At 34.4% G+C, this 26,477-nt stretch overlaps 2 protein-coding genes across 3 annotated transcripts; both read left to right on the top strand.

Annotated features, from left to right (window-relative positions):
• The first annotated feature begins 1,546 nt into the window (after positions 1-1,546).
• On the top strand, positions 1,547-9,523 carry LOC140693681 (uncharacterized). Its single transcript, XM_072957388.1, has 3 exons — positions 1,547-1,551; positions 7,093-7,903; positions 9,387-9,523. The coding sequence occupies exons 1-3, from the start codon at positions 1,547-1,549 to the stop codon at positions 9,393-9,395; spliced, it is 825 nt and encodes a 274-aa protein (XP_072813489.1). The 3' UTR covers positions 9,396-9,523.
• On the top strand, positions 9,387-25,044 carry LOC140693944 (putative N-acetylated-alpha-linked acidic dipeptidase). Of its 2 annotated transcripts, none has more exons than XM_072957477.1 (11): positions 9,387-9,472; positions 9,754-9,801; positions 9,940-10,060; positions 12,221-12,284; positions 13,634-13,701; positions 15,629-15,833; positions 17,173-17,280; positions 19,119-19,304; positions 19,610-19,672; positions 21,897-21,981; positions 24,907-25,044. In XM_072957477.1, the coding sequence occupies exons 2-6, from the start codon at positions 9,758-9,760 to the stop codon at positions 15,674-15,676; spliced, it is 345 nt and encodes a 114-aa protein (XP_072813578.1). In that variant the 5' UTR covers positions 9,387-9,472; positions 9,754-9,757; the 3' UTR covers positions 15,677-15,833; positions 17,173-17,280; positions 19,119-19,304; positions 19,610-19,672; positions 21,897-21,981; positions 24,907-25,044. The 2 variants fall into 2 exon arrangements, 1 of the variants encoding a protein (XP_072813578.1); XR_012069663.1 differs by lacking the exons at positions 9,387-9,472; positions 9,754-9,801 and adding exons at positions 10,716-10,754; positions 11,358-11,423 and having other exon boundaries at positions 9,846-10,060.
• The last annotated feature ends 1,433 nt before the right edge of the window (positions 25,045-26,477 follow it).

Here is a 26,477-nt window from a genome sequence, read left to right as displayed (position 1 = left end):
GAGAGGACCAAGACCCTGATGCAACAATCATTCTTCCCAGAGAAAGCCCATGTCCTGGGATCTATAGGACCCAGCAGCATATATAAATATATACTTATCTACACTGGCACATTATAATCACTCATAATTACCTTTGGACTCACTCTTGGTGTTGAATACTCTGTGTCTGGACAAGTGTACAGTGGTATTTACCCACTATTACATTACCACACACAATTGTTTCACTGCTCTAAAAATCATCTGTGCTTTACCTAATCAATCTTCCCTTTCTAATAACACTTAGCAACTTTTCATCTTTTTATTATCCCCATAGTATTGTTTTTTCCAGAATATCATGAGGTTGGAATCATATAATACATAGCCTTTGTAGATTGGCTTCTTTCACTTATCATTATACATTTAAGGATCTATATTATCTTTTTATGGCTTAATAGCTCATTTCTTTTCAGCACTGAATAATAATCCATTGTCTGATTGTACTATGGTTTATCCATTCTCCTACTGAAGGATATTTTTGTTGCTTCCATGTTTTGATAATTACAAACAAACCTGATGTAAATATCCTTGTGTAGGTTCTTATGTGGACATAGTTTTCAGCTCCTTTAGTAAACTGCAAAGAGTAGACTTGAAGGATTTTATGGTAAGAGCACATTTAGTTTTGTAAGAAACTGCCAAACTGCCTTCCAAACTGTTTTAATCATTTTGTATTTCCATCAGCAATAAGTAAGAGTTCCTGTTGCTCTACATCTTGGCAGGATGTTTGGTGTTGTCAGTGTTCTAGATTTGGTTAGTCTAATAGGTATGTAGTAGTATCTTCTTGTTTTAATTTGTAGTTTCCTAATGGCATATAATGCTGAACGTATTTTCATATGTTTGCTTGCTATCTGTTACCTTTTTTGGTGAGGTATCTGCTCAGGTAATTTGCTGATTTTTTAAATCAGGTTGTTTAATGTTCTATTGTTCAGCTTTTTAGAATTCTTTGTATATTTTGGCTAATAGCCTTTTATCAGATATATCTTTTGCAAATACATCCTCCCAATCTGTGGCGTCTTATCATTCTTTTGACAATGCCTTTTGCAAAGAAAACCAATTGTAATTTTTTTAAAAGTCCAGCTTAGAAATTATTCCTTTCGTTGATCATGCCTTTGGTGCTATACAAAAAGTAAAGTGAACAAAGTCAAAATATGGACTAGATAATCCTTTAAATAGCAGAAACTAATTTCCAAAGATGGAGCGAAATACCATAATGTACTTATAATATAAAAAACAGTTAACATGACTATTTTCTTGATATAAAGTAGAAAATATATAAAAAATATATAATTAGAAAAAATTTAACTATCCTTGTGTAGGATAGAATAATAACTATCAGAAAAAAACAATAAAGAGGTTGTTTTTTATATAATATTAGCAAAACTGGATTAAAGAAGACAGCTTCTTGAAATTTATGTTTTATAGAAAAGTCATTATGAATTTTAAATTCTAGAAATATCCAAAATATTATACAAGTATGAAATAAATGAAATTATCTTCAGTGGTATAACGAATGAGGTATTTAATGCCTGAAAAACACATCTGAAGGAAAAACAAAAGAAAGTCACTCAAAAAAAAGTAAATTAATGAACAAAGTTATATGTGGAAAACAAAATAAAGTCATAAATAAATGAGTCAATAATACATATGGATAAGCCTTAATTGAGTCAATTTTCCTATTAAAAGACATTAAAATGCATAAATTCTCAGATATTTGGGGGAAATCTCTAGGATATTTGCAAGAGGAACACTTAAACATGCTGCAAAAATAATTGAAAATAAAAATATAGAAAAAGAAACACCAGAAAGAAATACCTATTACTATAAAATGTAGTTATATCAGTTTTAGTTTTAAGCAACATAAAAAAGCAAGGGTAAATATATTGGAAATGTCATGTTTTACTTCTCAGTTTGGGTGGTAGAGTAATGGATATATATTTTATAATCATAACCTGTATGTATTAAATGTTTCATAATTTAGAAATGCAAATAAAACTATAATCAAATCTTACTGTAATGTAACAAATAAAGAATTAAACATTCTTTTTTGTATGTAATTCCTGGGTATTAGTTATGTGTGTGTATATTATATATATGTATGTTTTTGTCCTAGATTCAAATTATGCACACAATTTTGCTCTATGAACATTAGACATTCTATATTGAGAATCCCTTATGGTTTTAAAAGACTGTAAATATAATTATTAATAACAAAGAACTTTTTATTTGTGAAAACCATAAGAAATACAATTACTCAGCTTTACTGATGTTGTTACATTTTTTTTAATGCTTCACACTGGCATTTTTCTATTAAAATAACCATTCTAATATCTCTATATTTATACAATTGAAATGATTTTAACTTTGAAATTAAATTCTTAAAAATTTTTAGTGAATAATATAGATTATGAAATTTAGAAACAGAAAAAATATTACTCACAAGCCCATAATTAACTAAATTTAATCTTTGATATAGAGACTTCCAGAATGGTATCATTAAAAATATACTCATTATTTTAATCATAAATTTTGCACAGAAATTTTAAAATGTTTTACATATCCAAGAAGTCATTAACTCTGTTTTCCTTTTCTTCTTTTTCCCCACTACTTATACCTGATAGGGATAAGTCTTGAAGGGATCATCAAGAGGACATGACTACTGGAATGTGTTTGGCTTGCCTTCCCTGCAGAAGCCCCACCAAGTACTCAGCCTTGTGACAGTAATGTGCTTGTTGCCGAGACCATCGGACATTATTTTAAGGCTTATATATAAAACTTTTAAGATTCTGGTGGGGTTGCAGGGAGACTCTTGTGGCTGCTCAAGACAAGTCTCATAAGTAAGTTATCTTGCTGATAAAACCTGCTGCCCACTAAGCTGCAGGGCTCTGCTTCTTTCAATGGTCTCTCCTTCCCCTCTGTGTTGGACCAGTTCATGGATCATCAAGCAGACTGGGATGAAGTACATCCTCCAGAAATTCTCTCTCTGAAGATGTCTGGGTGTAAATTTTTTTTCATCCTTTTTATTTCTAGAAATATATTTGGTTATTACTCTCACAACTGCTAATTTGTCCAGATGCATAGTTTTAAGCTTAGAGTGATTTATCTTCCTTTCATCATGCTGAAAATGTCTCTCCTTACACAGATTCATTATCATGGTGGCCCAGGATTTTTTTTTATTTCAATTTGAAATTATATAGGCAGAGGTATCTTTTCACCAATTGTGACATCAATGCTTTGAACTATTTTAATATACATACTGTTTACTAAAATAAAATTGTATAACATGAGAGTTGTGGATTAAGTTTTATTTGGGGCAAAATGAGGACTATAATCTAGGAGACAGCACCTCAGATGGCTCTGAGGACCTTTTCTGAAGAGGCAGAGGGAAACTCAATATTATATATGTAATTTTAGTGAAGAGGAGTACGTGCAATCAAACACACATTGAGTTCTTTTGCCAGTTATGAGGAGCAGACGTCACCATTAATGAATTTAGTGCTCTTCAAGATATAAGGAGATGCAAGAATTGGGGCTTATAAAATCTTCTCCTGAAAACATCTATCTGAAGCTCTATTTTGTCAGTTTTCCCACAGCACAAAGTGCTCCATTCCTGATCTCCACTATGAACTTTTAGGGAGTGTTGAAGGTCAGCGGCTACAGTGGCTTGTGATTCGTTATAGTACCAAGCAGAGGTAGATGGCAAATGTTATAAACGATTATTCCCCTTAACATTTTTATTTGAAATCATTTTTTGCTTACTTTTTTCTCCATTATAATTTTATATTTTACTGAAAATATAAAGACTTATAATTGATAAAAATTCACTGTTTAATCTTTTATTTGTAAATATTAGAAAAGAAAGTTATTTTTGCTATCTCAACTTTTTTATAATTTTCTTTTAATTGTATCTGTGTTATTAACCATATAATAATCAATAATGCAAATTGATATAAAGTAACATGCATTTACAAAATCAAACAAGTTAGACAGAAGTATCATTTTAAGAATTACTTTTATTTATTGGCATTTATTTTGAAATATTTTCAAAATAGACGTGATCCTTATTTTGTCTACCTGTAGATTCAATACCCTTTAACATAGCATTTATATAATCACATCGTACTTCTTAAATTTTAAAAAATGTATCCTTTTCTTAGTATTTATATTTATTTTTTAGGATAAATATATAGTTACCATTCCTTCTGATTCTTTGAATGTGTTGGTATTACTTTGGCTTAACTACAAACATAACAACATTCGTGGTAACACAATTATAGAATTATAATATTTTCTCTCAAAGCTTTATAGCTATTTCCATAATATTTTGTGGCTAGTCAGTCTTTAATAGAAGAAGACAAGGCTATTCTTTGTTTTATCTATAGAAGTAATTTTGTTTAATTTTTTTTCTGGTCCACTTTTAAGTTTAACATTTTGAAATAGATATAGATATATATGTATTTTGCATTATAATTAAGCTTTAAACATGGTATATTCTTTTACTTATCTTGATATGCCTATTTCCCTGCCCTGGGAACAAATCTGGGTATCCAACAGTTTGGCACATTTTCTTGGTTGTTCTCTGATTGCTTAGAGTCAGGTCATACCCATGCTTTAGCTACTGCACTGGATGACTGAATTTCTAATGCTATTTCCGTCTTTTGAGCTGCAGTTTCATTAAATTTATGTATTATTTATTGTAGAAGCAAATAAAAGTTTATATTTGTAGGTAAATGGCATAAGTTTTAGTGGAATGTGGAGGTCACAATACAAATGTTTAGTTGATATAGATCTTTACTCTAAATAATGATGAAATTTTTGCATGTTAATTTGCCTTCCTGCTTTCCTTCCCTCTTCTTTTCTTTCTTTTTGATTGGTATTTTTGGCTCTAAAATTTTTTTTTGGCAAAATCTTATTTGAATTGATACAGAGATGAAGGATACACACACACACACACACACACACATAAATGTCTATATAAACTCTGCTAAATAATCATAAAATCTCTGTTTCTCGAATCAATTCAAAATATTTTAAGAATGCTGCTTTCCTTGAATTAAACTTAATTCTTCTCATTTATTTATTAAGCAGCATTCCTTTGTCATGCACTGACTATAGCCTTGTTCTTCCACTAAGTAATTGTGTTTTATAAATTTGCAAGCAACCAGAGTGATTTCGGAATTTGTTAAAGATTTACAAAAATTTGACATGATCTTAACCACATGCTGCTATTGCCAATATGCCCGTTAGAGTGATGATTTTACTAAAGCAATGTCTAACTCCTTCCCATTCCTACAATAATGGCCTTATTATTATACTACAAAAGATGACATCTTCAAATAAAAATGTCTAACTCTATAACAATATTCCATGAATTCACTTATTACACAATATTAACAAACTACTTAAAGAATGAATCAAAACCATATAAGATATTATTTCTCATGTATTGGAAAAAATAATACGATGAAGTAAATTAAATCTAATAGTGTTAAAATATTCAAAGCCTTTCTAATGACAAAAACTTTAAATATAAAATATTCTACTTCAAAAATGCTTTCAGAGGTGTTATAAATGGTGAGAGGATTATATATCATATATAGTTTTCTGTTTATGAATTTGATTATAGCAATGGAACAGTGTAGTATTAAATTTAAAAAAATGCATATCAATTGAAGATATAAATTAACCTCAAATTTGGGTTGTAAATAATTTTATATTTAGCTTTCAGTTTTCTTTATGCGTTTTTATATAATTTCAGGAAAATAATTATCATATACAAATGTACAGATCTGAGTTTTTATCTAATATATCTCAATCTCAAGAGTTCTAAAACCCCTCCATTTCCTTCTTTCCTTCCTTCCTTCCTCTTTCCTTCTTTCCTTCCTTGGTATAAAAGTTAATTGTTGGCAATATTTTATCAGAATTTATAATGTGAATGAAGGATGAAAGATATATACATATATACACACACACATATAGTGATGATCCAACTTGGAATAAATATTTCCACATTTCTATAAAAAATATGAATGAATTTAACTATAGTATGTAATTCCTTAACATTTTTCATAATATACAGTATATGTACTTACAACTTTATACAGTGAACTTAATTGTTGAATATCAACTTTTATGCATGGAAGAGTTTTTATGTTATTATAAAGTATACTTTAATAATTGTGATAAAGGAGAATTACATGGTGTTAAGGAATCATGTTAATGTAATGGGCTTTATGAATTCACAAATTAGCTGAGCACTGAGAGTGATTGGAATTAGATAGGCAAATCTCTTGAGGGGAGTAGGGATTGACGTGTAAAAGATTATTTCTAACAGTGAGAATAGCATGTGTATGCCCCTGTAGCATGAGGGAACATAGTTAAGTACGAGGATTGTCAGAAGTATATCTATGGTAATGATCCTGAAGGTGAACAAGGAGTGATTTGAGGCTACTAACAAGGGTAAGGCCAAATATGTAACAGTCAACATATTATAGCAGGCTGTCCCACGAGCCGGCCCTCCGCCCGCGCCGCAGGGTGGGCAAGCGCCCCGCAGGGGTCTCGGGCTCCCAGCCCACTGCCCGGCCTCCCTGCCACATGCTATGCGTCATCCGGGGACGCCCCTCGCCGAGAGAGACCCTCAACCACAAGTCATCCGCCCTCACCACCCTCCTCGCCGTGCCCTGCAACCCCGCCCCCGAACCGCCCTCCCGATCTCCGTGCAGTACCCCCCGTCCCTCGCCGGGAAGAATGCAGTGACTCCAAGAGCCGTGGCGGCTCTTTGAGCCCAAGGGGCGAGCGAGGCAGCCATTGGCGGAGGCCGCCGCCTCTGGCTGTCTATCCCGCGGCCCGGCCCCGCCCCACCGGCGGAGCGTGGCAGGACGCAGGGCCGCGGGGACTGTCGGGACGGTTCCAAGATGGCCGCGCGCCTGGGGTCCGCAACTGCTGGCGGCCCCGAGCTCCGTTCACTGCCACCGCTGCTGACCGGAGCCGCCGGTCGGCCCGGCGACTCCGGGGGCTGACCCCGCGTGGCGGGAGGCCGCCATGGTGACCCTGGTAAAGCTGGCGAAGGACTTCGAGTCCCTCAAGTCCTTCCAGCCGCCGCCGCCGCCGCCGCCGACTCAGCCCCTTCAGCCGGCACCGCAGCCTCAACCGCCACCGCCGCCCGCCCAGCCCCGTCAGCTGGCACCGCAGCCGCCGCCGCTTCAGCCCCTTCAGCCGGCATCGCACCTTCAACCGCCACCGCCGCCCGCCCAGCCCTCTCAGCCAGCATCGCAGCCGCCGCCGCCTCGGCCCCCTCAGCCGGCATCGCAGCCGGCGACCACCCAGCCCCCTCAGCCGGAACAGCCGCCTCAGCCGGTACCGCAGCCGCCGCCGCTTCAGCCCCTTCAGCCGGTACCGTCGCCGATGCCGCCTCAGCCGGTACCGCAGCCGCCGCCGCCGCCTCAGCCCCTTTAGCCGGCACCGCAGCCGCCGCCGCCTCGGCCCCGTCAGCCGGCACCACCGCCTCAACCGCCACCGTCGCCCGCCCAGACCCTCAGCCGGCACAGCCGGCACCGCAACCGCCGCCGCTTCAGCCCCCTCAGCCGGAACAGCCGCCTCAGCCTGTACCGCCGCCGATGCCGCCTCAGCAGGCATAGCCGCCGCCGCCGTCTCAGCCCCTTCAGCCGGCATCGCAGCCTCAACCGCCACCGCCGCCCGCCCAGCCCCCTCAGCCGGCACCGCAGCCGGCGACCACCCAGCCCCCTCAGCCGGAACAGCCGCCTCAGCCGGCACAGCAGCCGCCGCCGCCTCGGACCCCTCAGCCGGCACCGCCGCCTCAACCGCCACCGCCGCCCGCCCCAGCTGTGGGTCAGGAGCTGCTGCACAGACGGTGAGTCCCTGCGGGCCCCTCCCCAACCCTGCGCGGGTCTCCGTCCCTCCCTCGGCCTCCCACGAAGGCCCCGATGCTGTCCGGGCCCCACGCCTCTGCTTTCCCGGCTGCGAAACTCGGGAAGGAACGGGGCTGTGTTGTGATCCGAGGCCGCGCGTCCTGTCTGGCTTCCTCTGAGCCACTCCCCACCCCTCTCCTCCTCCGGGCCAGGTGTAACATTTTGTCTTCCCTTTTCAACTGACGGTTTAAAGCAGTGTTTCAGATAACTGTCAAAACACTGTACATGCAAAATACTAGGTTAACTTAAGGGAAGGAGTAGGAGAGAAGGGGGAAAGGAGCGAAGTTCACCGGTCAATTCTGTGGGGGTGGGTTAGGTGGTCACAGTGGTGAACGCGTAACTGCTACATGGCCCCGTGCGCTTACCATCATAGTCGTTACTGTTACTAACCCCAGACAGCCCTGGTATTAAGGAGGCATGACCACAGAACATGTGCTCATTGAGCTTAATTTTACACAAACAGTAAGATTTCCACGGAATCAAGACAGGCAGTAAACGCCAGCTGCAGAGGACAGCTTGTGCAGGGCTGGGAAAGAGCATGGCATGATCAGAACTTTAGTTTGACTGGCTTGAAATGTAGAGGGAAAGGGAAACTTCACACTGATGAATCAGAGAGGAGATAGCTGTTTTTTATTAAACTAAAATGGTTGAATGAGCCTTGTTGACTAATGATTTGCCTTAGCAATGTGAATTTGGATTCTGCAAGTATTTTATAAGTTCTGTAAGAAGCTTGTTTTAAAATTTCAGAACTCTTAAGGTATTAGAAGTTCAGTTTTATTTTATAAGAATTTTAAAAAAGTGTTTATTTAACTCAATTAGAACAGAGTTCTTTTAACATAGGAGACTTTATTATCTCATGTATTAATACCCTCTAGAGGTACACAATGAAAAATGTGATTTATAAACAGATACATACAGACACAAGGAAAACAGAACATGTAGCTTCAGTAACAGTTTAAGAGAAAAGTCAGAAACAGAAATTTTCCCTGGTCAAAATATCAAAAGCACCTGGGGCTTATATCCCTTAATTGATTTGAGCTCTAAATGGACAAATACACATTTTTTAAAAAAAAATTGCTAAGAACAAGATTCTTTTTCATGTTGAGTAATAATTTTGGAGTTTAAATAAATACCAACAATAGAGCTATGAGGGAGGAAAAATATAAAATACTGATTTTTTTATTTGATTTCACCGTAAGGTGCATTCCTTTAATACATAGGAGACAACTGTCATGATTTGCGCAACTTGCTTGCAAATAGTTCAACAGTATTAACAATGATTGAATTTAGGTGGTGGGCATATGGGAATTTATCATCCTATTAAACAGTTTTCTGTACTTCTGAGACTTATAATAAAACATTGGAAGGAACCTGTTAGACATAATGCTCTATGTGAAGTAATTTGTTCCCTTTGTGAAATTCTAGGAAGGTTAAAATGCATGTTCATAACATCAAGAAAATCACAAGCATTTACGATGTAATCAGAACTACCTGAGGATCTGTGAAACTTGGTGAGTTGGTGAATTTTTTAAAATGTCTTAAAACATTTTGTTTTTACAAAGATTACAGGAGTAAGAGAAGGTAAATCTTAATCAACTCTTAATATTTTTTTCCTGGTTGATGTGATATAATTAAATGTGGGGGAAAAAAGGTAAATTCTAAAAGGAGACACTACCTTGATGGTTTTCTATGGAGGAAACTCAAGCAGGAGGAAGTTTAATTTAAAAACATAAATTACTGCTCTTTATAATACATTCTAAGTTGTCATACTTTTGAATGCTTTCCGTTCCAGACAGATGTGTTATTCTGGGAGATCATCAGGACTTCTGCGTATTTGGAGGTATTGACCTAACCAGTGGAACTGCTGATTTATAAGAAGTTGTCCAGAATTTTGGAATACTGATTAGTAGAGGTAAATAATGTTTCCATGGCAAGTGATGACAGAAAGTGACTTCAGTGAATTTTCCTTTGTTTTTAGGCAGATGTACCTAACCATGTATGTTAACAATGATTACAAGCTGGAGACTGAGAAGAACTGCCATTTTTGCCAGCTGGGATGCAGAAAAATTTGGACTTCTGGGTTCCACAAATGGGCTGAGGTAACTAAGACAGTAAACATATCTTCTTGGTCAACATGTATCTCAGGGTAATCACAGATGTGTTCCATTACCTGATACTGTTTTAATTTAGATAAAAACAAGAAAATTTAAGAAATAGAGTTTGTTTTTGCTTTTACATTAGTTTGGCAAAACAGAACAACCTCTTAATTCCTAAGCACAAACCAATTTTTTCATTATTTTTAAAATATTTTAGTTTCTATTTATATTTGTTTTGTGATAAGTAAGTAAAATCTGTAAGCTCAGAAAATAGTCAAACCTAGGAAGCTGCTTCTGACAAGTGAATTAGCCTATTGAAAATCTGATTTAGATCCTTGGCATTAATTTTCAAGTTTTTACAGTTTCCTTGGATTTCTTCTATCCAGGAAAACAACATGCTCTTTTTAGATGACTATACTCTGATTATAGTCTCTCCTTTATGGATTCCACACTAAATTGTAACCATAGGTATATTTTACCATTTACAAAAGTGCCTGGTTGGGAAGTGTAATACAATGATTTTGTAAATTGAATTACTCTAAAATTTCAAGGATTTATTTTTAATTCAATTATGATTAATTTTCATTTGTCACTGGCTCTTAATGCTTTATTTTAAAGTGTCTCTCATAGACCCCCTTCTTTCATCTTCTTCCCTTAGGCTCTCTGTCCAGTAACTCTAAGTTCTTACATGTTCAAGGTAGGCTTGTGTATTTTTTTAAAGGCAGGTGCACCAAAAAGCACTTTCCTGTGACTATCCTCTGTTTTGTTCATCATTTATGAGTCCAAACTTTATAGAATTGATTTAAAGAATGTCATATCTTTCTTATTATTGTGAATGGTTTTTAAAATGCTTTCCTTCTGACTCATTTCTGCATACTTTAAAATAATAATATGAATCAAATAAGTATGGGAATAAAATCACAGTTACTTGTATCACATTTGATTCCATTTATATGGCAAAGTCTTATTATTATGTTGGTGTTATGAACATGCATTTCATAATACACTTATTTAGATGAATCAGATCTTATTCATTAAGGTCATTTACTTTTAGAAATATGTAATTTCTTGTGAATACATGTATATAGAAATACATGTGTCTTTTTATAATTTAAGCACCTTAAAATACAGATAAAATAAATCCAAGATACAAGATAATATGCCTTGCATTAATTTAAATTCATGTGAGTTAAAAGACAATTTGAATATTGTTTCCCATTTTCTACTAGCTTCTTGATCATATTCGGCAGCACATTTACCTTTACATATAGTTAAGGAATCTTTTTTATTTCTACTGTAGCTCTGTCATAATTGAAACTCTGCAGCAGAATCAGCTGTTATCTATCCCATGTGGTCAAGTGCAGAGGTGAGAATTCTCATTTGTGGGATGACCACTCACAGCTTTAAATTTTTTTACTGTAACTGCTTTTATAAGGTAGCAAGCTAGAGAGAGAGAGAGAAACAGAGAGAAGAAAAGAGTTCTCTCTGCATATTCCCATGTGTGTGATGGCATTAGTCTTCTTCTGCTGTATTTTTCTAGAATGTGTGTGCGTGTGTGCATGTATGTGTGAGAAATGTCTTGCCTTTGTCCTAATAGCCACTCTTCTCTCCCTCTAGTTTTTTCTCTATCCTCCCCTCCTATATTTTTCTTTTTCATCAATATCTTCTCTTTCAAAAAATTCTTGATAAATCAAATTTCCAACTTCCTCACTTTTAATATGGTAAAGTTACTTGGATCTCCAACATCAAGGGATCTCATACTTTAATGTCTGTAAGGATTGCCAGGAACACCTTTTAAAAATACAGATTTCCAGGCCTTACTTTGAGCAGTCCTCTTCCAGTAGATCCAGGGTGAGGCTGAGCATCTCCAAGCCTTCCCCCTTCATATTATGGTGCAGGGGATCAGGGGCAGTTTTCCTCTGGGTCTCCCTGCTGTTGCTATGAACAGTGGCTACAGCATCACTAATATTTTTCTTTCTTGTTTTAATTGCATTAATATTATCAACCAGTTAATAGCATTTTCTTAAAATTATGGTCAAAAGCATAGGTGTTTGATTTATAATGGTATCTGCAAACCACTCTTTTACTGAATTAATTTGTTTTGCTTGTATTTCCACAATTGTAAACGCTGTGAGTTAAGTGACTGCTTTGCTTCAACTACAGGAGAATGTGAAAACACTCCAGGAGAGAGAGGTTGCATATATCAATGCAGACTCATACACAGAAGGTAAATTTTATTTCAGATTGTCATTAAATAGTATACCAGTATTTAAGTCTATCAACTCCAACTCATAAACTAGGATTATCCTCTTTCTATGAGATGCCTCAATAATACTTCCATTTCTCCATTTTACCAGAGAGAACATTATTATGATTAAATGAATCAATATGATTCATAACTAAGCTATTGATCCTAATTTCTTTAGTCTACTTACCATTTGCCTATCTTGGATTACTACTTAAAACTTTAGTACTTTTGACATTCTTCCTGTGGAGCTATTTTTAAAAGTTGGGCTAAGATATTTCATACAGGAATAGTTCCTGTATGTATTGGAAAAACTCTGAAATAAGCACCCACTACAGACTTCCTTTTGACCCTGACATGTGGCATGTGCATCTTTAGGCTTTCATCGTATTATGGTTATTTCTAGGTAAGTATCACAGGACACATGTTAGTTACTGACATGCTCTAGTCTAAAGTCTTGATATTGAATTGAATGAATGAATAAAAACATGAACATTATGGCCTTACCACTTCCTTTGCCAAAGACCCCTAGGTACTGCTGCCATAATGAGCAATGACCCTTACTGTTACTGCAGGAGCTGCAGCCTTAGCAGCAGAGTCCGCCTCTGCAGTCTCCTATCCTGAGTGTGTGCTGCAGCCTCTCTGGCTCCTGAAGAGTTATTTCCACCTTGTGTTTTAGTTTTAGCCAGACTGTCTGCCTGTCTGTCTATTTATGTCCCTACCAATCTATCTATTCTAAAATTTTATTCATTTCTTTTTACTGAAGTACATTTGATTTGTAATATTAGTTTCAGATGTACAGCAAAGTTACTCAGTTATATACATATACATATACATATACATATACATATACATATACATTGTTTTTAGATTCTTTTCCATTATAGGTTATTATAAGATACTGAATATAATTCCCTATACTATACAGTAGGTCCTTGTTGGTTATCTGTTTCATATATAATAGTGTATATCTGTTAATCCTGAACTCCTAACATATCTCTTCCCTTCCCCCTTTCCCCTTGGGTAACCATAGTTTCTTTTCTATGTCATGAGTCTATTTCTGGTTTGTAAATAAGTTCATTTGTATCATTTTTTTGTTTGTTTACATTCCACATATAAGTGATAGAATGTGATATTTGCCTTTCTCTGTCTGACATACTTCACTGAATATGATTATCTGTAAGGTCCACCCTATTTTTAATTCTCCAGGAATGATGCCTTCAATTTGAAATCTGTTATATATTGTTTATAATTAGAAAATAAAGTTAGAATTAAATACAGGTTTGTAGTCCATTTGGAGGTATTAAAATTCTCTCTTATCTATTTTGCAGGCAATTATACTCTCAGAGTTGACTGTACACCCCTTCTTTTCCAGTTGGTATATAAACTGACAATAGAGGTATGTAAATAGATCTGTCGTAATGATTTCTGATGAGTAGATAAATCAATAACTTTTGTTTTCTAAATTACTAATATTTAAACTGGTGACAGACATAGCTGATTTGTATAAACAAGAAATCAGAACGAGCTTTAATACACTACTTATGTGACATAACTATGAGAACAGTAGTGCTAGTTTCTGTTCTAATAATAGTTCCTAATAATTGTATACATTTGTTAAAATGTGCAGGGTCTATTGTTTCATGGGGCAGTGTCTCTTTGATATAACAGAAAGAATACTGAGCTGGGTTGGGGAAGCCTTGGCTGTGAAGATTGCCTTGGCTATTCATTCATTCATTCAGGAAGTATTTATTGTGTGGTTACTATGTATCAGGTCCTATGAAAGGAACTCTAGCAGCAACAGTGATAAAAGGACAAGGTTACTGAATCCAAATACTTTGTAATCTAGAGAGGCCACAGACCTGTAAATGAGGACTCATACTTCACTTGAATATTGGATACTATATACAGTGGAGGACAGTTGCAGAAGAGAGAAGTTAAAATCCTGGAGTAGCTGGTGAGGTTGGAAAGCATTAGAAGGTGTTTAGAGAAGGATTAGTGGTTAGGCTGTAAAATGGAAGGATGTGAAAGTGGGGAGAATGTTTCTCCTCAGAGGACACAGGACCTAATAAAGATGTGGATGTGTGAAAGAACATTTCCTGACCTCTGGGTAATGCAATATAACCTCAATGTAAGGTGTTGGTGAAAAAGCTGGTAAGAAATGGGACCTGACACATAGGCCTAAATGTTCATAAATCTGGTGATGGTGAAATTAAATTATCATTTTTATTCATTAGAAAAATTACTCTGTATCAGTGCAATGAATACGTTAAGCTGTAGTAAGTCTAAAAGCAAAATGGAAATAATTCCACATACTTATTTAGCACACAGGAATTTATAAATACTAGTTATTGATGTAAAAAGTACCCTGAAAATGCTACTGCATTCTGAATCTCTAAAAATTATGTGATCTACTCATTGATTATATGTGTGCTTCATTTAAATAACCCCCCATTAAAGAATTTAACTGTAGAAATATTTCTTTCAACTAGGTATCACTTAGATGACAGTGGGAAGTAGATGTCACATCTCTGTGGTCCTGTTTCCAAATCGCCCTTCATCTTGCCCTGTCCTTTTCACTGTTAGTGTCTTTAACATCTCATCCTCCCAAGTGAGCATCCTCCCATGCCCATCACAACTCCCACCATACTGGGAAGCTTAGGTCCTTGATCCTTTTATTGAAATGTCCCATAAAAACATCTAAAAGCACGCTGAAAAGACAGCCCTTGTTGGGGAATCCTTTTCAGGAGATACATTTACTCTCTGTCCTACAGAGGAGGCTCCTGCCTTTATAGGAGGGGTAATAAGAATTTTAGGGCCAAGAAGGAGAAGCTTAGGTCTATCCCCTTTGTACATTTATTTAATAAGTATTAAATGTGTAAGTGGTTACCATAGTGACAGGATAAATCAAACATATTTTCTGCTATTAGTGTGTTACCTGTGTAGCCTGGAGAGACTATGATCAAGAATTTTCAAATCCAAGATAGGGATTAAAATCACCAAAGTGTATACAGATAAAAGTGTGGGAAGCAAAAAATAAGTATCTTAGTTTATTATTTTACATGTTGGAATTAAACAGTCTGCTTAATGGGAAATTGCAAATTTTTTCCCATTCTAAAGCCTCTTTTACGTTAATTTGAATTTAATTTTCATGCCACTTTAGATACAATATATTTGTCTTTCAGAGTTTTTGTTTTAGGTAGTTTTTTAACAGTTTAACTGGGAAATTAAAATGTATATTTAGAAGTTACATTATCAGGATGAACTAATTAATTGTCCAGAAGAGAAGAGTGAGATTTTATAATCTTCTTTGATTTGATTGTCAGTGGAAGAATCAGACATCATTCATCTGGAGAAATGCTATTGGTTGCTGAGGGCTCAATCCCAAACTGGATGATTTGATTTAGAGACATTTGGCCCATTGGCTTCACCACCAATTCGTCCATCTCTGAGTGAATGTGGGAATCCTTCTATTTTCTTCAAATGTTCTTTGCTAAACACATGAGCCTTGTTCCACCTTTGGAGCCTTGTGTAAGTCGGTTTAACTTTCTGCACTTGAATATTCTCATATATAAAATCAGTTTGACCAAGACAATCATTATGAAAGTGTGCTCCAGTGTGGTGCCTCAGCATCTGGTGCAGGGTCAGAGTGGTGGACACTGAATAGGCAAAGCTCTAGCTTCCACACATGACCCCACCTCTTCCTCAGCTGAGGAGTGTCTATTGTATTTCTTTTATATAGAAGAAGGTTCTACTGCTGTATCCTTCCCCCACCCTTAAAAAATTAAGAAACCACTAGACCATCTCTAAGGTCCCCACTTAGCTCTAAACTTTTCACTACTGTATATAAATATATATATGTATATATATATATATATATATATATATATATATATATATATATACATATTATATATATTAAATGATGTTTACAAGGAGCAGTTGTGGGTGATAATCACAAAAACTGTATTTGAAATCTGAAAGCTTGGGTTCTTCTTCTGATTCAGACCTTTTTAAAAAAAATTTCTTACTTTTAGCAAGTCATTTAACTACTTCCTAGCTTCAATTTTCTGCTCTTTGAGGGCACATAATTAGATTCTTGAAATAGTCTGTATTCTTCAGATTTCTAGTGTGTTTTAGAAATATTTATTTGTTAGGGAAACTAGAACAGACAGGGTTTCCACTTCAGCAGTGCAGTTATGTTTTTACCTTTTTATAATTAGAGATTGAGAAATCATTTCATTTGAAAGTAAAATGATTCCATTTATTTTTTATGAAAAGTTTAAAAACCACAGGATTAGATTATAAATTGCCCTTTATTTCTGAAATTTAATATATTTAGTTATACAGATTAAGTGGTACAATGAAGACTGCAGTACAGAATTTCTGTCTCTTATAATATAGTGTGTTAGTTTTCTTGCTTCATGAAGGAGCTGTATGAAGCTCATTAATAACAATACAGTATATCTTTGATAGAGTTCAAATTTTCTTCTTCTTTTTTCCTTTTTCTTCTTAGTCTTTCCAAATTAGGATAATTGTGGTCTCTGACATTTTTCCAGTTAAATTTTTTAAATACATTTTTATTTTTTACATTCTACAATCACTTTTGACTTTTGGAATTAATATAAGATAGAGACAGGTATGCAGAGAAAACCAAACACTAAATGATAGTATTTTCTTCTAGAAAGTTAAATTTTGGTTATAATTATGCCAGGGGGAAAAAAAAAAACTTCCTAAGACAGTGGAAACTACTGATAACTTTTAAAAACTAAATCAGTTTATGCGAGTCATGCCTCCTTTCATAGGCATGTCATTATTAACAGGAAGTTTGTTGGCTGTGATTTATTCTGTCTGTGTTCCTATTTTACAGGTTTATTTAATGCTTTTGGTGAAAATGATGACAGCCACATAGATATTAAGGAGATATCCTGTGGGCTATCAGCTTGTTGCAGAGGACCTCTGGCTGAAAGACAGAAATGTAAGTGTGTTAAACATCACAAAATTTGGAAGCTATACAGAGAAAAAAATTAGCATCCATTCATGTAAAAAATCATCTGATTAAGGCTTGAATTTTCATCCCTTTGGCAAATAGCAATCTCTTGCTGAGGTTTTACTGAGGTCAGTGTAAAGGTTCAATCATCTATTCTTTTTTACTGTGGAGTAATTTAAGATCTTTGTTATTAATAATGGTTGATTTTCCAGATAAATGTACAATTCATGATAAATGAACTACATCAGTCATGATGTGTTTGAAAATGTTAAGCATATAGAAAATATTTTCTGGTAGTCTTTATAGAAAATTTGTCTTGCTTAACTTGAATTCCAACTTATTTTCTATCACTGTGTATATTGATATTTTATTAGCAAAATTAAATTTATGATAAAACAAGTTTATTAAATACTAAATTTATCTTTTAAACCTATCAAATATTATGGCATAATTTATAAGCATATTACATTCCTAAATCTTAACCATATTTGTTTAGGAAAATGCAGCAGTTTACATTTAATTGGAACCTAATTCTTACATATTCACTAGGGTCATTATCTCTGCATCTTTCTAAAATACAGCTTCACAAATACTGCATATTTTGGATATGATACTTAATAGTTCAATATTCTTTAGTAATGTTGTACTGTGATGCACTCAGTTAACTTAATAGCATAATTATTACATGGGTGTGTGAAGTAGATAACTATTTAATCTTAAAAATTTAGATTTCTTTTATCTTCCCTGATAGTATATCTTTACTCTAACCTGGCTTTGTGATAGCAAAGTTCTGGTATTAAAGAGGCTGAAGTCTTTGTTTCTCAATTGAGGTTAATTGTTGTCTTAATTTTTTTTTAAATTTATTTTTTTGCCAGTGGACTAGTGGAAGTTAACCAACTAGACTAACTAGCAATTTTGCTGATATTGATGTTAATTAGCAAAGTGCTGATATTTTGGATTTTTAGCTTGTTGTATATAAACTTCATTGAAGATTTGAAATTGTTCTTAGGCAAAAATATTGGGTGCACATTAATTACATTGGAGAGGCAAAATCTTTATACAGTCATCTCTCATTATCTGCTGAGGATTGGTTCTGAGACCCCCTCAGATACCAAGTCCATGGATGCTCATGCCCTTATGTAAAATGGCATAGTATTTGCATATAATCTATGCACATCCTCTTGTATACTTTAAATCATCTCTAGATTACTTTTAGTACCTAATACAATGTAATTATTTGTAAATACAATGTAAATGATATGTGAATAGTTGTCAGTGCATAGCAAATTCAAGTTTTGCTTTTGAGAACTTTCTGGGAAAATTTATATATATATATATATATTTGATATATTGTTTATACCTGTGAATGCAGAAGCAATGGATACGGGGAGCTGACTGTACCAGCTTTTTGTTGATTCTTAATGTAGATGGAATATTTTCAGCATTGTAAGAATCAACTCTGAAGTGATCAGTTATAAATATTAGAAATTAATTTAAAAGCTTGAATTACCTTCTCAAAATCTGTGAGATATTGTATAGTAACTTGGCCCTTCTTTTTCAGTTTTCAAGAAATTTAACTTTAGATTTAGATGAAGGATAGAGTTCTCTAAGCTGGCTAATGATATAAGGAGAGAGACTTGTGAAGTGTACAGGAATTCCTACAAGTTCAAAGGACTTTAATGACACAATCTCCTCCAAATAAGAACTTAATCCAGAATGTAGTTGTTTGAGGAACTAAGTAATTTCACTAGGGCAGGTTGTAATAAAATGTATTATACTTCAGAATATAAAAGTAATTTTCCTCCATAAGAGTTTCTTTTCTTTAGTTTGCTTCAAGGTATTTGATGTTGATGGTGATGGAGTTCTCTGTAGGGTTGAACTGAGAGACACGTGGTTGCACAGAGGTCTGGAAGGACAACTGCACCGATGATACCCTGGAAAAGTCTGATTGTATACATCTTCTTGCATGTAAACTTCCAACAGGAACATAGAGTGAAGAATTTTTTAAAGAGGTTGAGAAAAAGATTTCTTACTACTTCTAGGTTCTATATTATGCTACTCAAAATATTCATAGCCAAAGATGCAAAATTGGGAAGAGAATTTGCCTTAGAAAATTTAATAAACTGAATGTATTATGTAAAAAAATAAATGAAACCACTGGAAAATTGTCATAAATTTTTAAGGCAAACAAGCAATCTATTTCTGGAATTAAAAAAAAGCAAACTTGACCGAAAAAATATTTTATACTTCAGCTACTGTCTAATAAAAATGATACCTTCTCTTTCCTAACTACTGATTTGGGTTTCTGGTTTTAAAGGAATTACTTGTGGATCTATCCAACATTGTAGAAGACACATAGAATGCACATGACACCACAAAGGTGAGTCTAGCAGAGACTAACTTATTCTTTTCTAAAAATACATTATATTCTGAATTGGTATAATACCTTACATATACATACTTGAATCTCTTCTGCATCATCCCTGCTAAATGCTTATTTGGACCTGTGGTTACAATAACTCCAAGTTGTCCCTAAGGAAAGCCCATTCGACCTTTAAACAACTGCATTAAGTGTTATTTACATAAAAACATTATATTTTATAAGCTAGGCATTTTGTAAAAATTAAGTAGAGACAGCCCTTGCCATCTGTAGTTTATAATCTTTACTTCTTACAGTTTAATACATTATGGTAAGACAAAACTTATATTGAGCAAAAGAAGCCACAGAATAAAAGAACACATTGTACAATTTAATTTATATGAAGTTCTAGAACAGAGACAGAACTAATGTTAATAAGTGTTACAATAGTGATTTTGGAGATGGGTGATTTAACTGAGAAGGACCATAGGATATCTGGGATGATGGAAATTATTTTTCATCTCAATCTGGGTGGTGTATATAGTTTTTAAATTTTTTTTTCAATAATATTGGTGAGGATCTGTCCTAAGTTCTTTAATAGCAGCCAGAATAAGTGTATAATAGCAGAAACAAGCATGTACTTTACAAAGAATAAAGCCTTGAATTTTTTTAGTTTCACAACATTTATTAAAGATATTATAATAGGTTTGCCTTAATGTCTATGTATCCCTGTGAAACTGAAGATAATCCATATATGTGAGACACATATGAGTTAATTTGACCCTTTCTATTCAAATGTTGACATGTACCAAGTTGCAGATGGTAGGATGTAGACCATAGTGGCCTTACACAGGCTTAGAAAAATAAGTAACATTTTTTTCAATCACAAATCCAGAAGAAATCATCATAGTCTTATTAACTGACACTCAATAGAAATAAATAATAGAAATGAATTTCTCAGGGCTTGATCTTTGTTTGGCAATTCAGATAACCGTCTTCATTTACTTTTCTGCCCAAAACTAAGGTAGCCATTTCTATTTGGTATATATGAAAACAGAAACACAGGAAAGTTTCTATTAGGAAATACCTTCTGTATAGATACAATTTCCATCGCCTTTCTTCTGGGTGTTTGATAAGTATGGAGGTTATCATTGCTGTCTATTTTTATATACGACCGAGTTTCTTCTTATGGCTGTACTTTTGAACATTAAAAAAAAGATCATTTAGCTGCTCCATCTCCGTGTAATCATAGTAATGAAATGGTAAAAATTTAGAATAGATTTTGTACCTTTCAAACAAACCTGTTACCCATATTCACTGGTGAATAGACGGTGACAATATTACCCATTATTTTGTACCATTATGTTGGTGTTAATATACTTCAATGGAAGTTGCATCATGAAAGCCAATAATTACCATCACAGTGCTTTAAAATCTTTTCTCATAATAAATGGTAATATATATTGAATGAATACATGAATATCATTAATAATAAATATTATTAAATATCATTAAATAATAAATCATTAGATAATAAAATATAATTAAGTAATAAAAGCTAAGAACATTATTATTCATCTAGGATTGTTAAGGTGATTGTTCAAAACATGAAGTAAGAAGCATTTGGTTATATTTTTGCCTGCCAAGAAATATTGTCTACTGTATATAAATGTAATTTTTGGTACACTTTGACACCAAAAAAAAAAAAAATACTGCTTTACTCAACTTGTGAACGTAATGTTACCTTTTATTTTGAGGAAATGTTAATATAGATACTCATTTATTATATATATTTAGTTCTTTTAAATCTCTTAAGCAGTCTAATAATATTGCCAGATGTTTTAAAGATCTTAGAAAATTGTTAGGTCAAAGGGCATAATCCAAAGAGTTTGGAAAAATGCTTTCAAAGTTAGTAAACAGTCCTTTTTCTCTACCCAGAACCTTTTGTGGGTTCTGTTAGTAAACTTCACCTTGAACCAGAAGATACTGTGAGTTATTTCCCAGGTCTTACTGGAGGAAGATTTTTGGTGATAAATTGCCCACGTTATGACTGACTACTTCAGAGTTTGGTTACTTTTGAACTTATTCTTGCTGGCCTACTTTCAGATGAATACATAGCATCTACCTTAAATCATTAGTTTTCTTTCAGACAAATGACCATTGAAAGTTTAATAAAACAAATTTAATTCAAATAATATAAGAAAATGAAGATTTAAGATATTCTTAAATATTGTTTCTCTTTCAGAATGGCCATCTTAACTCTAGAAGAATATCAGATCTGGAGTGTGAAAAATGTTCTTGCCAATGAGTTTTTGAATATACTTTTCCAGGTATGTTTAAGGTAAATGACAGAGACCGAGGGCAGTGGTACCAGTAGTTCTACATCTTTTCCATTATGTAGTAGTTAGACAACTAGACTACAAAACCATATATTGTCAAAAGAACTGCTTTAACCTGTACACCACCTGCAGATGGTAAGTTAGAGCGTGCGTGCTTCTCAGAGTCACAATGTGCATGATAGGAAAGTAGAGTATAGCTGATAAAGTTTATCTTAATAACTCATGATAGAGCAGATTGTAGACACATAGAAAAGAATTTAAAATGTAAAAGCCATTATAATTTGCTATTTTTCTTTACTTTTTTTTTTTAAGACCCTCCCTAACAAGTAAGGCAGTGTGGACAGAGACATAGATCATAAGTTGGCAGCTGTAAATTTTTCACAAAGTATACCATCTTTCCAGTTCGGAGGTTATTTTACATGCAGAGCTGTTTCTTAATTTTCTTTCTTTCTTTCTTTTTTTCTTTTTTGTAATTTAATTCTTTAGAAGGTCCAATAAAGATTGAAGGAGAAAGGAGGAAAGAAAAGCTGTCAGGGGTGAACATGAAATCATAAAACTTGCCAGATTTTAAGTATTTTCCCAGTTAAACTAGTTCTCTTTGCTCCAACTTAAAGAAACAACTTATAGTTTCCCATTTTTCATAGTTCTTCAAAAATATATGTTGATTTAATAGTATTTTACAGGGGGGAGGGGTGTGAGTAGGGACAGACTGGAAGTTCAAGATTTGTAAATACTGACAGGTATATATAGAATAGATAAACAAGCTTATACTGTATAGCACAGGGAAATATATTCAAGAATTTTTAGTAGCTCATGGTGCAAAAATATGAAAACAAATATACGTATATTCATAAAGGACTGAAAAATTGTGCTGTACACCAGAAATTGACACAACATTGTAAATGGACTATAACTCAGTTAAAAAATAGAAGATATAACTGTTAGAACACTATAAAAAAAAGTAGTATTTTAGATTTTTCTTATTTTATTCTCCTTTTCTTATAAAAGCACCCCTATGAAGATCAATAAGGCTTGATATCTTCATATCTATCATGATCCTTCATTGTGAACACAGAGTAACCTGCCTGTGGCACAGCTATGTTAGATTAAATGAAAATTGAACTCTTCCTGACAGCTAATAACTAATGTATATTTAAATCATATGAAATCTGATAAGCCTGTGATGCCCATTTAAATCAATCAGTTGGTCCACTGTCAGTTATCTGCCAGGATCTAAGTTGATATGTCTTTATAAAATATAAATACATATAAAAATAATATAAACCTACTATAAACAGAAATGATTTGCTTAGTAATATGAAAATTGAGCAGCTATTTTTATCTCATTTAAAATGATGCCCTCAATTACTTTAAGTTATCATTATTTATATAGATATTTTGACCACTTAAGTTTGTGTCTGAGTCATCTTGCAGCTCTTACATAGCAAAGCATTTTGAACTTTTATATTGCCTTTCCTATTTTCTCATGCTTATCATGGACTTGCATAGGCACTATTTTTTCTATGACTCTATAAACAGATGTATGCCTGAAATTTTCTTTTGTGTCTCAGGGTTTCTAGCATTATATTACTGACAGATTTTTTATTGGTTACCAATCTAATTTTTTTCTTGGTATATATAGTCCTTTCAGTCCTTTCAAAAAAAAAAAATATATATATATATATATATAGTCAGTTTTCAATGTTGTATCAATTTCTGGTGTGCAGCACAATGCTTCAGTCATACATGAACATACATATATTCATTTTCATACTCTTTTTCACCATAAGTTACTACAAAACAGTATTGGATATAGTTCCCTGTGCTATACAGTATGAACTTGTTTATAAATTGGGAGTTTGAGATTTCCAGTTACTAAATATTAACATTACATTTTATGATGCTCACTTTATCCCATATTCAGACATGCTTTTAAAACTTTATTTTCACTTAATATATAAGTAAGCAGACTTACTCTAAATTGTTTTATTTTCTGTCTGTTTCTAAAATAGAATTAGCTAATAAATTCAGTGATAAAAGCTTGAATTATACTTTTATTTTATTTGCCAAGATCCCACTCCTGGCTGACCATTTTGGGTATTTAAGTATAAAGTAAGTAAATGTCAGTAGAATTAGGAAACCATTCCTATGGTAATATTATTTTCAGTCCTTTCAAATAAACTCAGTGCCCAATATTTTGCAGAGGAAGCATTCTAAACATGATCAGGATCTTCTATCTTATACGTTTGTCAGAAAGCATCAAATGTTAAACAGTTTGATAAACAGAATAGTGCACCACACTGACCCCTACCTATATCCATGTTCTAATCCTGAAATCTGTGAATATGTTATTTTACATGGCAAAGGGTATTTTGCAGATGTATCAGGTTAAGGACTCTGAGACAGGGAGATTAGCCTGGATTATCTACATGGGCCTAGTCTAACAACAGGAGTCCTTAAAAATTGAAAATCTTTCCCAGATGTGGTCAGAAAGATATGACTTTGGAAGAAGGATTAGAAAGCTGTAAAGCTGTTAGCTTTGAAGATAGAGGAAGGGTCATGGGTAAAGAAATGTGGGTGAACACTAGAAGCCGGAAAAGACAAGGAAATATATTCTTCCTTTGACTTACAGAAGGGCATACAGCCCTGCTGACATCTTGATTTTTAGCCAAGTGATACCTGTTCCTGACTTGACCTACAGAACCATAAAATAATAAGTTTGTGTTGCTTTAAGCTGCAAAATTTGTGATAATTTGTAACAGCAGTGATAAAAATAAGTATAGGGGAGGTAATCCAAATTTATGGATTGGAGGGCTCAACATTTTAAAGAAGTCAGTTCCCCTTCAACTGATTCAAAGATTTATATGTGCACATCAAAATCCCCAAAACTTAATTGTTGTTACTGTTTTTTTGTAGAACTTGACAAGCTGATTCTAAATACATAGAGAAGCTTGAAGAGCCAACAATAGCCAAGATGATATTAAAGAACAATGTTAAAGAACTTATTATAAAACAATATTAAGTCTATGTGATAACTACCTAAAGCTAGACATATAGACCAATGGAACAGTATTGAATTAAACCCTGTACCATACATGAACAGTAATTTTAGATAGATTATAAATCTAATAAATTTGAAACAAAAAGCAAAGCATCTGGGGGAGGGTAAAGCTCAGGTGGAATGTGTGCTTAGCATGCATAAGGTCTTGGGTTCAACTCCCAGTACCTCCATTAAAATAAATAACCTAATCCCCCACCAAAATAAAGCATCTAGAAAATAGTGTAGGAGATATTTTAATGACTTTGAAGTGGCAAAGAGTTCTTAAACAGGACACAGCCCTAAACATAAAAGAAGAGTTTTAAGTTGGACTTCAGTAAAATTAAGAAATATTTTTATCAAGAGATACCATTAAGAAAGTGAAAAGCCACATGGTGGGAAAATATATTTGCTATGTCTATATCCAACAAAAGACTTGTATCTAGGGCATATAGAGAACAAAAACCAGTGGAGAAAAAGGCAAAACCTCAATATTAAAATGTGCAAAGAAATTGAACAGGTGCTTCACACACAAAAAGAAAAATCCAAATAAGCTATGAAAAGTGGCTGAGCTCTTTAGTAATAATAAAAATACGTACTAAAACCACACTTGGAACACCATTAGACATCCACTAGAATAGTTAGTTGTTAAGTGATATGAAGCATTGGTGAGGGTAACATGCAATGGGGACTCTTACACATGGCCAGTGGGAATATAAATTCTTACAAATACTTTGAAAGTAGGCTTTTTGAATGAAAGTTATATATGTATATGTTTGTGTGTATATATGTACACACACACACATATACATACATACACACACACACTTCCTGTGTACCCTTCAGAAGCTTCTACATCTGAGCACAAAAGGACATCCAGAAAATTCTCATAATCACTATTTGTTATAGTCCCAAATAGAAAATGACCCAAACACCTGTAAACAATAAATACATAACCATAAGTGGTGGCACATGCATACAAGTTGTATACTTTAAAGCAATAAAAATAAATATACAAGTTTACAGAAAACACTAGTGGATGAATCTTACGTAATGTTGAGTGGAATGTACGGGACTAAAAATTTCAAAGGAAAAAAAACCAATCCATGGTGGCTGAATTTAGGATGGTGAATCCATCAAAGGGATGCCATAGTATCTGGGAAGAAACCCAAAGTGGAACAGCAATGTTCTGTTTCTTGACTGGATGAAGGTTACATAGATGTGTTTACTTTGTGAAAAATCACTGAGCTGTATACTTAAGATATGTTCACATTTAAGCATGTATATTATATTTGCATTTTTTAAAAAAAGTTTGCTTGCAAAAAAAGATATCCAAAGCCTAAGTATTTATCAGTAGGAGAATGGATAAAACAAATGATAGTATATTCAAACAATTGAATACAATTCAACAATAAAAAAGAATCAACTACTGAGACAAGGATGAACCTCA

The sequence above is a fragment of the Vicugna pacos genome, unplaced genomic scaffold, assembly GCF_048564905.1.
Source record: "Vicugna pacos unplaced genomic scaffold, VicPac4 scaffold_20, whole genome shotgun sequence".
Classification (NCBI taxonomy): Eukaryota; Metazoa; Chordata; class Mammalia; order Artiodactyla; family Camelidae; genus Vicugna; species Vicugna pacos.
The sequence above is the reverse complement of the archived record's forward strand: the minus strand, read 5'-3'. Positions and strand labels throughout refer to the sequence as shown.

Coding starts and splice junctions, on each gene's coding strand:
- LOC140693944 (XM_072957477.1), top strand. CDS start 9,758: ATGTGTTATTCTGGGAGATCATCAGGACTTCTGCGTATTTGGAG. Junction 10,061..12,220: donor GGTTCCACAAATGGGCTGAG/GTAACTAAGACA, acceptor CTTCAACTACAG/GAGAATGTGAAAACACTCCA. Junction 12,285..13,633: donor TGCAGACTCATACACAGAAG/GTAAATTTTATT, acceptor TCTATTTTGCAG/GCAATTATACTCTCAGAGTT.